This window comes from Cariama cristata, unplaced genomic scaffold, assembly GCF_000690535.1.
Source record: "Cariama cristata isolate BGI_N322 unplaced genomic scaffold, ASM69053v1 scaffold14561, whole genome shotgun sequence".
NCBI lineage: Eukaryota > Metazoa > Chordata > Aves > Cariamiformes > Cariamidae > Cariama > Cariama cristata.
The window spans coordinates 17,435-31,977 of NW_009601178.1; the positions used below are offsets into that span (position 1 = coordinate 17,435).

The 14,543-nt window shown below is 50.3% G+C and overlaps 1 protein-coding gene across 1 annotated transcript; it reads left to right on the plus strand.

The window, feature by feature from the left end:
* Positions 1–1,096: 1,096 nt before the first annotated feature.
* FAM53B (family with sequence similarity 53, member B) lies at positions 1,097–12,934 on the plus strand (the record flags this gene model as incomplete). The annotated part of the gene is given in 4 exon segments (XM_009710368.1): positions 1,097–1,165; positions 4,140–4,191; positions 12,214–12,645; positions 12,648–12,934. Coding segments are annotated over 4 exon segments (840 nt in total), but the record flags the coding sequence as incomplete, so codon positions are not given.
* Positions 12,935–14,543: the final 1,609 nt, after the last annotated feature.

Below are 14,543 nucleotides of genomic sequence, written 5' to 3' on the forward strand. Positions count from 1 at the left end.
TTACGCTCTTCGGATCATGCGAACGGTGGGTTTGGTTGTTTGCGTTAACTGCGGGGCAACAAAATCGCGAAACAGGATTAGAGGAGTGATTTGGGGAAAACACTGGTTTCTATAATCAGATTTAAATTGCAATCTGTCTGCTTTTACACAGGAGTTAGTTTATCAGAGAGGATGCCCGGAGGTGAGGCAGAGCTCATGGTCAGGTCTGCGCGATGCCGTCTGAGCCTGGCTTGCAGTTCGTTTTTTAACATGCGCTCCTCATTTTGCAGCCTTTAGCTTTTCCTAACTAAAACTAGCTAAGATATAGGGAAGGATCAGGAGGCATGGTGTGACCCTTAGGATTTCAGGGCAGAGAGCTCTCTCCTTCCTTGCAGGCAACTCTTTGCCTTGTTTTTTTTGCCAAAGGGCTCTTCATAGGTTGGGAATCGGGGAGTGACTGGGGTGGGATAGGGGCATCCAGGGGATTTCATAGCCGTAGTGATGCTGGAGCGGCTTTTTCTGCTGGACATCTGCTCCCACTTGGTCTGGGGGACAAGTTGGTCTCCAACCCTGGCGCTTTAATGAGCCCTTCTTTCACAGGTATATAGGAGATACGAGTTCTCTTTCTCAAAAGGAGAATTCACAGGAAACTTCATTTATTTATGTATTTATTTGCTTGCCTGAAATACTTCTGTCCCTCGAGATAGCTTTGTGCACCTTACGTGCTTCCAACAGCCGGTGTGAGTGCCCGTCCCGTGAAACACCTCTGCGCTGATGGGCTGCAGAGGAACACCAACAATATTCGAGAGTCTAAAATAAATACGCCCACGGAGTAACCGCTGTCGGGGTGTTTTTCGGGCAGCGCTCGCCCCTTGCCCAGTGCACCCACCCTCCATCCCACGTCCCCCCCAGGCAAGTCCCTTAAAGCTGTTCCTTTCTTTCTGGGCATGCAGGGAGTTTTCCACGCTCGGAGGCTGTTCCTGCGCATCCCCCGAGGAGCCGGCGGGGCCGAGCTTTTCCCGGGGGAACATGGACTGAAAGAGGAACTTTGCCAGACCACGGCTGCCGGTGCCCTTCGCCTGGACCCTGATGGACTCTGAGGCAGGACTGCATTACCATGGTGATGATCTTAACCAAAACTCGGGAAAACAAAGGTGCTGACTCCGTAACATGCAGGACTGAGCTGGTAAGCTTTGTGAAATCTTTGTTCAAAACTCTTTTGCTGCTGAGAGCTTGGCTTTGTAATGAGGGGGTTTTGTGCTGCAGGGCTGGATCTTTAGATGGTTCATAGCACTGACTTCTATCAAGCTGCATTAATATCCAAGGAGCAGGTGATTAGTAAATGATTGGAGTGCTGTGGCTTTTGCATATGTGGATTTCAGTCAGCACGCAATGGAATAAGCAGTAGGAAAAAATGAAGTCAACACCGTGCATAACGTGGGCGAGAAGTTGCTTTGCCAGCGGCGAACAGATGCTCGTCATTAATAGGAAGATGAGCAAGCGGGGAGCAGGATTAAGTGGGAGATGACAAAGGGCAGTGCTGTGGTACTTAGCAGTCTCACTGGCAACCTGGAGAGATGCAAATCCAACTCTGCCGAATGAGCAGGCAACAAAAAAAAAATACAAACCAGGGGCAGCAAACAGGCTAAATGATGCTGGAAGGGGCGAGCGAGGCCGTGGGGCTGAGCGTACCGATGGTAGTGGCAAATGAGGGGCAAGGCGTTGTCGGGGGGCCGTGTTGGAACAAGCGAGGGTGGGGAGCAGGGGCAGGAGGAGGAGGTGTGGGATGATGGAGAGCTCATCGGAGGAAGCCCAGAGCAAGGCTGGTCATGGATGTTTGCTCCTCTGCCCTCCAGGAGGGATGGTCATAGTCCGAGAAGAAATTAGACTGAAAGGCTGTTCCTCGCAGGGTGCGCCGAGAGCCTCAGATAAGGGCGTGCAGGAACAGGGCAGGAAGCATCTGGCGGGATTAGCCATAAATGGGCATTTTGAGCATAAAAGAAATATAAATGCCTACGTTTGCTGAGGATGACAAACTGGCCGGCTGGGCTTCCCAGGCAGATAGCGCAGCGTGCCGGGGCAAAGGCAGGCTGTCCTGGCAGTATGCAGCGGAGGAGAAGGCGAGCAAGCCAAAGGCAGCATTAAATCCTGCCTTAAAAGGGTGAAATTTGGGAAGGAAGGATATTGATATATTAGAAAAATATCCTTGCTTTAGTCTTGGCTCCTGCTGGGAAGGCAGCATCTCCTGCGGCTGCTGCTTGGGGTGGCAAGGGGGAAGCCTGAGCATCCAACGCCGGCCGTGCCCCAGGAGGAAGCAGGGCAGGTGGAGGGGAACTCGAAGCAGAGAGGCAGATGAGAAGCAGTTTCTTTTATTTATTAGGGGAAGAGATGAGCACTCGGACTGTCTTGATGGTAGGCAGTGGAGCTGCAGAGCTGAAACGTGAAACTTTGCCCTTGCGTGTTTGCCGAGTGCCTCCCGCAGCTCTGGGGCTGGGTTAAGAGTGCAGTGATAGTCCTGGTTACACAAGTTGAATTGCTGGGTTGTCTGGGCTGTTAAATTGAGGCAGATGTTCACAAGTAGACTGATCCACCAGAGGAAGCAAGGGTTGTTCCGTTGACTTCGTGGGAAAGGCCAAAAAGCAAAACCTAAGGGAAATAAATGTCTGAGCAGTGGGGCAGGGTCACCTACCAGTGCCCGATGGGCTCGTTTGGTTCAGTTCCCAATGTGGTATTAACGATGAAACTCTTACAAAATGGTAATTATACTCAATATGGGACATACGTCATCTAACAATGTTCCTCTCCCTCCCACATTTGCCGGCAGTAGCTGGTCTGTGGGGCTGGCACGCAGATGTGCGCTGGCACAGCCGCTGCCTTCTCTGGGGCTTGTCCCTCTTCCATCTTTGCTCCACTTTGGCCACTCTTTGACCTGTCCTTGCTGCCTCCTGATTAATTCTACCTGCTGCTTCATAAGTTGGGGCTTGAGAGATAGAAATATCCTTACTTCACCTAGAAAAGTGACACATGCTCCAAAGAAGGTGACCACCTCTTATTTACCTTCTCCACATCTGCACCCCATCGTTGTTTTCTGCCTCCACATCCCTTTATATTCAATATTTACAGTATTCTGTATACAAAGTGGGATCCTTTTATTGGATTGCTCTGTACAGGCAGGTGCTATCATTTGGTACCTTATTATTATCATCATCATTATGTCAGCAGGCAAGGTGTAAAACATGGATCAGGAGAGAAGGCGCGGATGCGGTGGCCTGTTGCCAGATAAAACGCAGCTATGGCAGCACAGATGAACAGGGAGGTCATGCCGGTCCTTCCCTCAGATGATGTAAAGCCTCGGTCAGATGGGATGGTGTTGCCAGGAAAGATAGTTCAGAAGCAGAACATGGATATTTTGAGGGATAATAAAAGGACAATTAGTATGAAAGTGTTTGCAGACATAGCTGAAGTGGCATGTGGCTGCAGATGCCATATTGATTTATTGTATATAAAACTGTCCGTGTCCCTTTTTAGAAGTCTGATGATGTCTCTTAAGCTGTCAAGAGGATAATTCTTGGAAAAAGAGAGTGTAAAAAGCAACCGGGATTATTTTGGCCCCATGTAGTGGTGTTTTTCCTTGTTCTTAGTGCAAGTCAGCACAGTCTGAACACAGATGCCTCAGGAGAAGTGCTGGGGTGAGGATGCCTTGCCTTAGAAACACACTACATGTTTAAAAAAAAACCAAATAGCCGCTTTGTACCTAGACAGGAGGCCTTAATGGGCTTGGATGGCGTTCATATACCACTGCTGCTGCTTTCTTGCCCAGTCCAGAATTACCGCTGAATTGCAGCTCCCGGTTTAGTTTGTCCGGTGTTTTGGATCCCGGGGCTGGGGACCTCACTGCAGCTATGCCCGTGGGTAAGGACTAGGTGCAGGAGTCATGATCTGCAAGCTCAGGCCTCGACACTGACTCTCGGCAGCGTTTAATTAAATTTGATTTCATTGAGGGAAGGTGACTGGGTCTATCTCCCGATCCCTGCCAAAACGGGACCGAGGTTCTCCTCCCCGCCGGGTGCCGCACGGCTTTGCCGAGGCTGGCGGCAGGGTGGTTTCTGGTGCCCTGGTCGAGTCTGCGAGAAGTGAATAGTTTTTCTGGTTGTTTGCAGCACACTCCAAAGATGAGTCAAGGACCTACCCTCTTCTCTTGTGGCGTGATGGGTAAGTAACAGAAACTTCTGTCCGTATTTACTCCACCTCCGCTCCCGTTTCCTTATAGCGATGGGTGGGAAGATGTCCTGACTGGCTGGATCTCTCAAAAAAATGCCCCCCTGCAGACCCGGGGGTGTACATCCACCCACTTGCCCCACCCAGCCGGGTTGGAGAGCACCCACCCCATCACCTGCTAGCGGTGCCCATCACGCCTATGCCACCCTCCTTCCCAGAGGTGGTTGTCCTGCCCCGTTGCCATTGCTGAGTGAATTGCTTATCTCTTTTGCCCTCCCCTTTGATACAGCTACTTATTTTTAGAGTAACTCATACAATTGAGCTTATAAGCATTTTGGGTCTGAGACTGTGTTTAAGTATCCTGCCCATGACCTTGGCTCTTGACTGTTTGCACGCTGCAAGTAATAAAATATCAGTATTATCACAAAGATGTTCTACCACTTGGCACAAAGTGTTTGGACAGACCTCAAATAATAAGGAAAATGTCTTATTTTTGTCTTTGACGATAACCGTGGTACAGGATGTTGAATACCTATTATGTCAGAACTTGCTATCAATTTTTATGCTGAACAGCCACCAGAATTGATGGGGGATTGGTGCCTTGGCCGGTGATTCTGAAAAACTGATAGTGCTGGGGGATGTGCTGTTACATTGCGCTCTTTGGGTTTTGTAGGGGGTGCCAGTCACTAGGCGAAGTCTCAGAACCCAGTTAAAATTGTGGGTCAAGTTTGAGCCAAGCTACTTGCTACGAAAGCCAATACTTTACAGACTAAGAGGCTTCCCCTTTTTCTTCATGGCCATAACTCTCGTTAGCGTTAACGGGAGCCGAGCGCATGCATTGCCGAGGTATTTCCCAAGCTCTCTGATAACTCCAGTCATTGGAGGGGCAGGGGAAGATGGAAAGCATTTGGATTTTTTCAGGTGAAAGTCATAAGTTTCGAAGTCAAGAAGGGGTAGAGACAACCCATTCCCTTTCTCCTGCCTGTCAAACGTGAGTGGGGAACAAAGAAACCCAATCAGATGGTTTTGTCTTGTGCTGTGGCACTGGCAGGCTCTTCAACAGATACGAAGAGCCTACGCCTAATTGAAAAGCAGCTTATCTTTAAGGGCTTTTACAAAGCCTTCTGCATCTTTGTAGCACTGCGCTGGTCTTCCTTGGCTACCAAATTATCCTCTTTCCGAGGGAACCAAATGTCACCTCCTTGACCACAGTTTGCCACGTAATGGTCTTTGTCACGCTCAGTCCAGCGGATCCAGTCTCCCCAGCACGCAGGGTCGTTGCTTGGCTTGGGTTTAATTTTAGGCATCTTTCTCCAGCATTCTTCTTGATGTCTCCAAATGTGGGCCACGATCATAGACTAATCCAGTGTCAAAATTTGCCTGATTTTTAAATAAGTCCCATGATTATAATGGCACCGAATGCAAAACTGGGGGAATGTTTCAGGTCAAAGGGCCAAGTCCCTGTCGGTGGAAAGTACTGAGATAAATAAGCACAGTGAAGTTTGGACTGGCAGCACAGCCAACGGGAGGCAACGGCTCATAGTCCCATGTGTGATGTTGGGGGGATGAAGGGAAGCTGGCTGAATTTTCTGGGTTTTTAGCCAGAAGAAGCGGAGAGTCTCAGCACGGGGTCTTCTCAGTTGGCTTTGGGGGTGAGGGCAGCTTTGGGCAGGAAGGCACCTCGTGGCTGGTCCTGGTGGCCATGGGACAGCGGGGCAGAGGGAAGCCCGGCCTTGGCCAGGCTGCCAGGGAAAGCATCATCCAAACCCTGGAGCTTCTCACCGACATCGGTTCAGGAGCGTTTATCTCTAGGAAGGAGAAGGAAGAAGTTGGGTCAGAGCCCTAAGGGGTGCATAATGCACCATCACCAAGAAACCCAGCTGGCCCAGGATGGCAAGGCTGGGGTCCTGCTTACCCGTGGCATAAGGTGGGGAAAAAGAGTAAACTGAAGCCCATGCATCGTAGATGTGGATACCTTGTAAGGTATCAAACACCCTGAGAATCTGAAAATCGGTTATAGATTGTAATATAACTCAATATATGAGTAAACATTATTGAAGACTCGATCTGTTGGATGATACAATGTTATATCCGCTTCTCAAGGTGACTTAAATAATCTTTTGGTTTTTAGATTTATAAGAAATACTCTTGCCAGTGTGATGATAATATTGCTGAAAAGATTGGTTTTTATCTTTGTATAGCCCTTTGCTAGGAGGAAGATTAAAGGTGAAATGCTTCCAACTATAAATTCCAAATACTTTTGACTTCCTGTATTGAAATATTTCTGTCTTTGGGTGGATGCCAGAAGAAAATTTACAGTATTTTAACAAGGCATTGACAGCATTGCCTAACTTTTCCCTAGCAGGTGTATAAGCACTCAACTTCTAAATCAGTAGCGCCAGAGTCTACATAGTCCAACCTTCTAAGAGAAACCCAATGGGCGCATGCCAACAGCCGTGGCCTCGTGTTTTCTGTATAAGCAAGAAATTATCTTTGAGGCAAGCTGCAGGCAGGGTTTTATTGAGGCTGTGACAAGGTCCTTGCAAGTGTAGTTGCCCTGGCTGCAGGATCAGAGTCCTGGCATGATGGGCGTTGCGTGCACAGCCCTGCTTGTAAAAGGGAGGAAGAGGATGGGTTTGAGCCCATCGGGGACGGATCCTGCATACATCCTCTTTGAAATGCTCTTTTAAAAAAGTAACCATCATTTGGTTTTTTCCCTTGGAAAGCAACCCCAGAATTTGTCCTCGTAGAGCAGGGTGATGGACGAAGCTCACAGGTCAACTTCTCTGTCCTTCGGCACGCTCCTCCACCGATGCGGTTTGGCAACGCCACCGGTCCAAAAGGCAAGCGTGCTGGGGGGGTTGCAGTCTTGGGTCTCGTCGTTGCACACCTCTTACCTGGAAGTGGCTTTTCACCCTGCATGGGTGATGGAGGAAAGCCAAGAAGCCAGAAGAAAAGCCAGCCCACGGAGGGTAATGCCCCTCGATCGCATCCCAAAAGCACCTGCAGGGCTCACACGCCTCTTGTTTCTGAACTGGGATTTCGGGGTTGGTTTTTTTTTTGGAAAAACCATCAGTGTAGAGCAGCATCTTGGTGCGTGTTCAAGCACAGTCAACCCACAAAGAGAAAAAGCCGTGCCGGGAAAGCCGACAAGGCGTAGCTGGAGCAAGGAGACCTTGCCAGAGGATCGCGTTGAAGAGCAGCGCATGTTTTGCCATCAAGGTGGGGAATTTCCCTCCCCCGTGCAGGCTCTTGGCATGAGGAGCCCGCAGCCCGCTGGCGTCTTTATTCTCCAGCCGTAGGTTTGGGGGATGTTGTTTTCGTTTCCCATTGAAGCACAGCTCCGCGCATCGTATTTTAATCTTATTTCTGCAATGGGAAGGCTCTGTGGCACTTTGTTCCACGTTTAGAAATCAACTCTTGAACATAAACAGGGGGCAGTGGAAAATGCAGGCTGCCTCTTCCCCCGTGCGCGGAGACCGAGAGACCGAAATTTGACTGGAACAACATGTGAAAAAAGGGAATTGGATGCACACCTGTGTGAAGAGAAATGTTTGGGTTAGGATCCAAACAGAATTTGTCTGCCAAAAAGGAGAAGAAAAATTGATTGAAACCCGTAATTGCTTTACAAGCTGCTGTAATAAATTATGTATTAATGTAAATTATTTCACAGGAAAAGAACGTAGAAGAAACTTGAGCAGAAGGATCATGCATTATGTATAAAAAGGAACTGTAAAAATATTATAGCAGCACATTTGTGTCGCTGTAGTGAAAGATGTGTCAGCATTTTGGTTTTACACCCTTCTCTCTGGTTATGAACATGGTCATTAAAATTTACTCTGTGTCACCAGGGGATCGCAGCAGTCGTTTAAAAAGCCTGTGGCCATCCCGAAGCTGCAAGGTGCCTGGCTTGTCTGTGCGCTGCTCCTGCAAAACCTGGAGCTCAGCGTTTGGAAACCTGGCTGTGATGCTCTGAGGATGGATCCCATTCTCCGTGGGGCTGTGCAAGGCTCTCGGGAATGTTCAGAGGACAAACAGCCATCTCCTTGATTTTGGGACGTGACTTCAGCCACGCGTTTGATGCGGTGAAGGCTGCACGGGAGAACGGATGGATGTTGTTAAGGGTTCATGTTCACTCTTAACAGTGAATGCCTTGGGTTTGCCCAAACGGAAATTTAGGAATAGGTAGCGGTGCCGGTAGCATTTGAGCACGCTGTCGGTGATCCCAGGGCAGGTCCGGCCATGTTTGCAAGCAGATGGCTTCTGGCTTGTCTTTGAAAATAGGAGAGGAGAGCAAATAAACCAGATGAGGATGGCCCGGCAGCCAGAGCCTGGGATGGACTGGGTCTTGCTGGGGCTTGTTGCCACTTGCCTAGCCCAGCGAGTCCGGCCAGCACGTGCCGGTGAGGCAGTAGCCATTCGCAGAGAGCTGGCAGTGATCGCTGGTCTTCACCCGCACCCCGAGTGCTCAGGCTGTTTGAAACCCAACATCTCCCTCCCGGAGCATCCCCGGCCGAGCTGCTCTCCTCCACCCCGGGGCCAACGGCTCTGCCACCAAACTCTACCGGAGGCCGGGCAGGGTGGTAGGAAGGCACGCAGGCTGGGGGACGATGTGGGAACCGGGGCTCAGATTGCTCTTTCCAGGGCTGAATCAGAGCTAATTATCGTAACCTTGCTTTGGAAAGCAGAAATGGTTTGGGTTTGGGTCCCCCTGAGGCTGGGCAGCCTGGGAGCTTGCGGCTGTAACCTGAATGTGTTGCTGCTTCGTGCATGGTTTGCAGGAGGGCTCAAGCTCCTGAGGAGAGAGCAGGATGAGAAATTCAGCCCTCCTCAGGCTGCCGATAACAACCCTCTGCGCCTTGGGGGCTGGAAAGCTGTTTCACAACCAAAGAGATGCTCGAAAATTCACTTTGTGTCGCCTCACCCCGGACGTACAGATTTGCAGATCAAAACGTCTCGAAAAAGATTTGCTGGATGTGCTCATTAAGTGACTTGAAGTGTTTTTAGTTCTGCAGTTTTAAGTTAAAATCCGAAAGTAGGATGCTATCTCATCCAAAGACACTAACAGCCAAGAAGGACCTGTTTAACCAGGGGAAGAGCCCCTCGTGCCACACTTCCATCATCCTCTGGTTGGAATGTTCTCCTGTTGTTTTTCCAATAGGCAAAGGAGAGTTTTCCAGCGAAGCAGCTCATTTGCAAACCGAGGGATTCTCACGGTGGGTTTTATCCTGGAACAAATTACTGCCTGAGGGTAAACCAGGCTGAAGTTTATAATTTAAGAAAATTAATGCATGCTTAACTGCAGCAGTATTAATGGCTCCACTGCAATTATCGTTATCAGCCTGCTCAGGATGTGAATCTTAGTCTTAAAAAATTGAACAGAAAACCAACCGCTTTCCCTCAAGAAGGCTTTCCCGAGTCCTTTAATTACACCCTCAGCCCGTAGACTACCTCATTTTCAATTTCTCTTGGGGCAAAGAGTTTTCTCTTTGCACTGAAAAAAAAAAACCCACATTTTCTGGGATTATCTGGTAGTTTGGGACCGGTCAGTGATGCTCGGGGGTTTGGGGGGGGACCAGGCTCCTCCTTACCCTGCCCAAAACCCAGCTCCCACGGTGCAAGGGGAAAAGCAAATAACCCCAAGCTGGTGCAGGGGATAACGGTGCAGTTACCGTTTTCTTTGCAAGGTTTGGAAGATTTATAGCTGTTTGTGCCGAAGCAGGGGTGAAAGAGGAAGGTGGCCCGTATCCTCCTCACCAAGGCCTTTTGTACAGCGTGACGTCTCCGGCCAGAGGATCGTGGCAGCTTGCCATGAAAAATCGGCTTCTATTTCTGTTTCTTTTGTCTGCTGACCTGACCCAAGAAATCTCTCTGTTGGCAGCATAATACAGAGGGAAAATAATAAAGATCTAAACATAGATGTAGTTGTTTAGCGCAGATTTCTCACTTTTCATTGTGTTTATTAAAGTAAGGACAGCAACAGTTAAAATGCCCTGCGGTTATTGAGGGCAGAGCCAGGCTGTTTGTGGCTGGAGCTGTTACCCTGGCAGCTGGATGCAGGGAGAAATGGGAAAACTGGCCAAGAGTGGTGTAAAGGGCCCCAAATCTGTCCTCCTGACTTGAAACCGAGCCTTGGTCGGAAGCGTTCAGCACCGTTGCATCTTCCCCGTCAGGCTGGTACCTACAGCTGCGGGCTGGGTACGGCTTTTAATTCATCCTTCAGTTACCTGAATGGAAAAACCCCCAAACCCCTAAAAAACATCGCACGATTTAGATACGATCATCTGAAACTTCGCAGCGACGGTTAGCCGGCACGGTTCACCTCTGGTTGCAGCAGCCGACGACAAAAACAGTCACCGGAGAAGGTCTGTGGGGTGATTACTTTTTTCCATTGCACCAGCCGATGGGGTTGTCCTACACATGGTTTTCCTGTTGAGCATCAACGACGTATCTGCAGAGAGCCCCGTTTGCCCGCGCAGCCTCCGCCGGGCAGCCAGACCTTGATGATGTTTTGCTTTCTTCTTTCATTGTCAGCGGGACCATATGCGGGAATGAAATCATCACCCTTAATCCTCTCTTTCGACACGGTCATCAGTGGGATTTCAGAATACAGCTGAAGCCAGGTTTGCAGTCTTCCTCCGTGGAGCTGCCCATAGCCGTATACGTTGCAGCCCGTGGACTTTGGAGGTGGAGGTTTCTCGGAGCTTTACCCAGGCCCTGCAAAAGCCGTCTGATATAAGGATTGTCTTTATGCTGGCCCCGAAACCGTGCAACAGGTCACCACCGTCTTTTGCTGTGCTGCGTTGGAAGGATGTCAATGCAAGCCAGATTTGCAGGAGGAGCAAATTCCTGTGTAAAAAACTGAATGAAAGAGAGAGGGAGAAAATATTTAGAGAGTGTATTTTAAAAAAAAGGAACTGAATCTATTAAGCAATTTGTTCCTTTAATTAAATGCTTCAGCGTTATGTTTGTTACAGCACTGCAAACAATTCGCTGTGTTAGGTACACCCGGGATTTTCCAGGCCACCCCGAAGAGATGCTAAGCCCAGGTTGCCGCAGAAGAGTAGGAGGGTGTGGGTCTCCGGTTCCGTAGCACCTTCTCGCCCCGTCTGGGTAACCAGGCACCCAAGTGGCCCCAGATTTGGGGGATGGAGGGGAGACGGACGATGAGCCTCGCAACAGGGATCTCAGAACAGCATCTTGCAAAGAACCTTTGTGGAGGTTTATTGTTCATCTGTTATAGCATTGGCCACCTTGGAGCTTGTTATGGGGACCGACTTTTGGTAGACACGATGTCTTTGGGTCGGTTTGGGAGAGATGCTCAGAGCCTTAGTGAGGATAAGTTGGTTTCACCGAAGCAATGCTGTTTTAGCAGTGGCTGAGAGGAGGACAGCCCGATGGATGTCGGGATAGCTGTTGGTTTCCCGTAGGCTCTGATGACCTTGTTGGGATTTCTGTGCTATGACGGGCAGCTCGATGCCTGGGGGGCATCCCTTTGCTGTTAGGACCATCCCAACTGCTGTCTCATCTCCTTTCTGGTGTTTTGTACCCCGAGGTCCATCTCGCCCCAACAGTGCTACAGTTTTGTGCTCTTCATTTCCAGGTTTTGTAAACCTCTCGTTGATCGTGGAGCCCAGGACAAACCTGAGACGTGATTTAGCACAGAGATAAGGCAATGGCTGTACCATTTTATATTGCTGAATTTCCCTTAGTTGGTGTAATCTGGGTGTTCAAAGGCATGTTTTTATCTTCTTCTAGCAGTTTTGCTCCTGCTGCGATTATCACTTTGTCTCTCTCTCTCTCCATCTACACTGCAGCAACCGCTCTGCTGGCAGTTCAGAAAACCATATTCCAAGAGTTAATTAATTTGTACTGGAAAAAGTCCCATATGCTACTCTTTTTGTTTATGGATGTAGAAAGCGAATTGCAGAATTAATTAACGCTAATGCCTGTGCCTGTGTGTTGTTTGTTTGTTTTTTGTTTTGTTTTTTTTTTTTTATCTCCTTTCTGAACCAGAAAATGACAGATGGAGAGATCTCAGTAGGAAATGTCCACTTCAGCTCGAGCAGCCGGGTACCAGCATCTGGGACTGCTTGTCGGACAAGGGCGAGGAGGGCTCGCGCTGGACGACGGAGACGGCCAGCACCTGCTCCGTCACCAACCTGATTAAAGACCTCAGCCTCAGCGACCCCCACGGCAACCCCTCAGCCCCCCCCAGCAAGCGTCAGTGCCGCTCGCTCTCATTTTCGGATGAAATGTCAAGCTGCGGGACCTCATGGAGACCCTTAGGCTCGAAGGTTTGGACCCCGGTTGAGAAACGGCGATGTTACAGCGGTGGAAGCGTACAACGCTACTCCAACGGCTTTGCCACCATGCAGAGGAGCTCGAGCTTCAGCCTGCCCTCACGGTCCAACCCGCTCTGCGGCGAGCATCCCATCCTTGGCAGCCGGCAGCCCAGCCGAGGAAATCGGCCACCAGTGGGCATGGAGGAGACCGAGTGGACATGCAGAGGTCCCTCTCCTGCTCTCATGACCGCTTCTCGTCCTCGGAGTACTGCCCGCCCTCGGCAAGCAGCACACCTGCCTCCACGCCGGAGCTGGGGCGACGGGCTGGTGGGCTCTCCCGAAGCCGCTCGCAACCCTGCGTCCTGAATGACAAAAAGGTCGGAGTCAAGCGACGGAGACCGGAGGAGGTTCAGGAGCAACGGCCCTCGCTGGATCTCGCCAAGATGACCCAGGTAAGAGGCGGCGGTGCCATCCCTGCGAGGGCCCTGCAGACGGGGCTCAGCAGCAAAGTGATGCTGTTCTTTGCTTCAGCTAAAAATCCTTTAGCATCCTCCTGAGGTGGGTCTGCGGCACGCAGGGTAACGTGGGTGTTACGGGGAAGCACATCCTTCTGTCCGAGCAGAAAAGTCGTTCCCCTCCCAATGGATTTCTTTAATAAATTCCTGCATTTCTGTCCTGCGCTGATTTTTGCACACTGAGTCCACCGTCTCGTCCTTTCCTCCTGGCATGTGTTTCAAGCAGGAATAATCTTAAACCCCACATTTTTGAGTTCAGGAGAGAGGAACCCCAGGGCTGCCATGGCGAGGTGAAGGCAGCGCCCTGAGGCACCTAGCCTTGGCTCCGTCAGGAGCCGAATTCGTACCGCTACAGGCTTTACTTGCTCTTAGCCTCTGTAATTTTCCACTCTGGAGATGTTATCACGTTTCATTTTCAGTTGCAAACACAGAGCACAACCTCCCTCTTCAATCTGCCACGCAAAGCCAGATAACAGATCTGAAGTGTGAACTGGGGAGAATTTTCCTCCCTTGTCCTCTCCTTGCAAGACCAAGTGACTGGACTTTAGCGAGAGCCGAAGCGAGAGGCTGCATCGAAGGACAGTGCGAGCAGCGTTTCCATTTCACACTCATAAAATTTCTTTTTCTGCAGTTTTGTGATTCGACATTTCCCACATCAATAATTTAGAGTCGTAAAGTCAACGACACCACCGGCTCTGTGTAGGATGGAGATAACGGGGGGTCTGAAGACCCCAGGGCTCCTGCCCTGGCCACCTCCCAGGGTGGGCTGTCACCTTCTACCAACCAGAAAACTTCCCCCGTGGTTTCGGTTCAACACGGCTGTCTGCTGTGCTTCATCCCAGAGGCAACCATGTCGGGAGCATCTGCTCTGGTTTTCTTTGTACAGCCGCGACCGGCAAAGCCCGCCTGGTGCAAAGCATCCCCTTGTTGTTGGCAGGGAAATCGCTGGCAGCAATTCATCGGGTGGGATGGAGAAACAGCCGCGGGGTTTCTCCCCTTGCCGTTCCCCAGCGGAGTGACATCCGATGCTGTACGTGCATTTTCCCCTCTTACAAGAATGTGGTATTTTACGGTGTTTCATGCTTGGCAGCGCAAAGAGTGTTTGAAGGAGTGGAGTGGTGTTGGAGGAAGAGATTGGCTTTTCCTCCTCTAGAGGAGCTTAGAGGATAAAAAAGGTGAGGGAATCACGTATTTGGGGGATTGCAGGGGAAAAATGCGAAGAATTGCTCTCATCTAGGTAGACTGGAGATTTGCGCAGGGAGGAACCCGATGAAGTTCAACAAGGGCAAGCGTAGGGTCCTGCACCTCGGGAGGAATAACCCCATGGACCAGTACAGGCTGGGAGTTGACCTGCTGGAGAGCAGCTCGGCCGAGAAGGACCTGGGAGTGCTGGGGGACAACAACTTGCCCACAAGCCAGCAAGGTGCCCTCGTGGCCAAGAAGGCCAATGGTGCCTTGGAGTGCATGAGGAAGAGTGTGGCCAGCAGGTTGAGGGAGGTTCTCCTCCCCCTCTGCTCTGCCCTGGTGAGGCCACATCTGGAGTGCT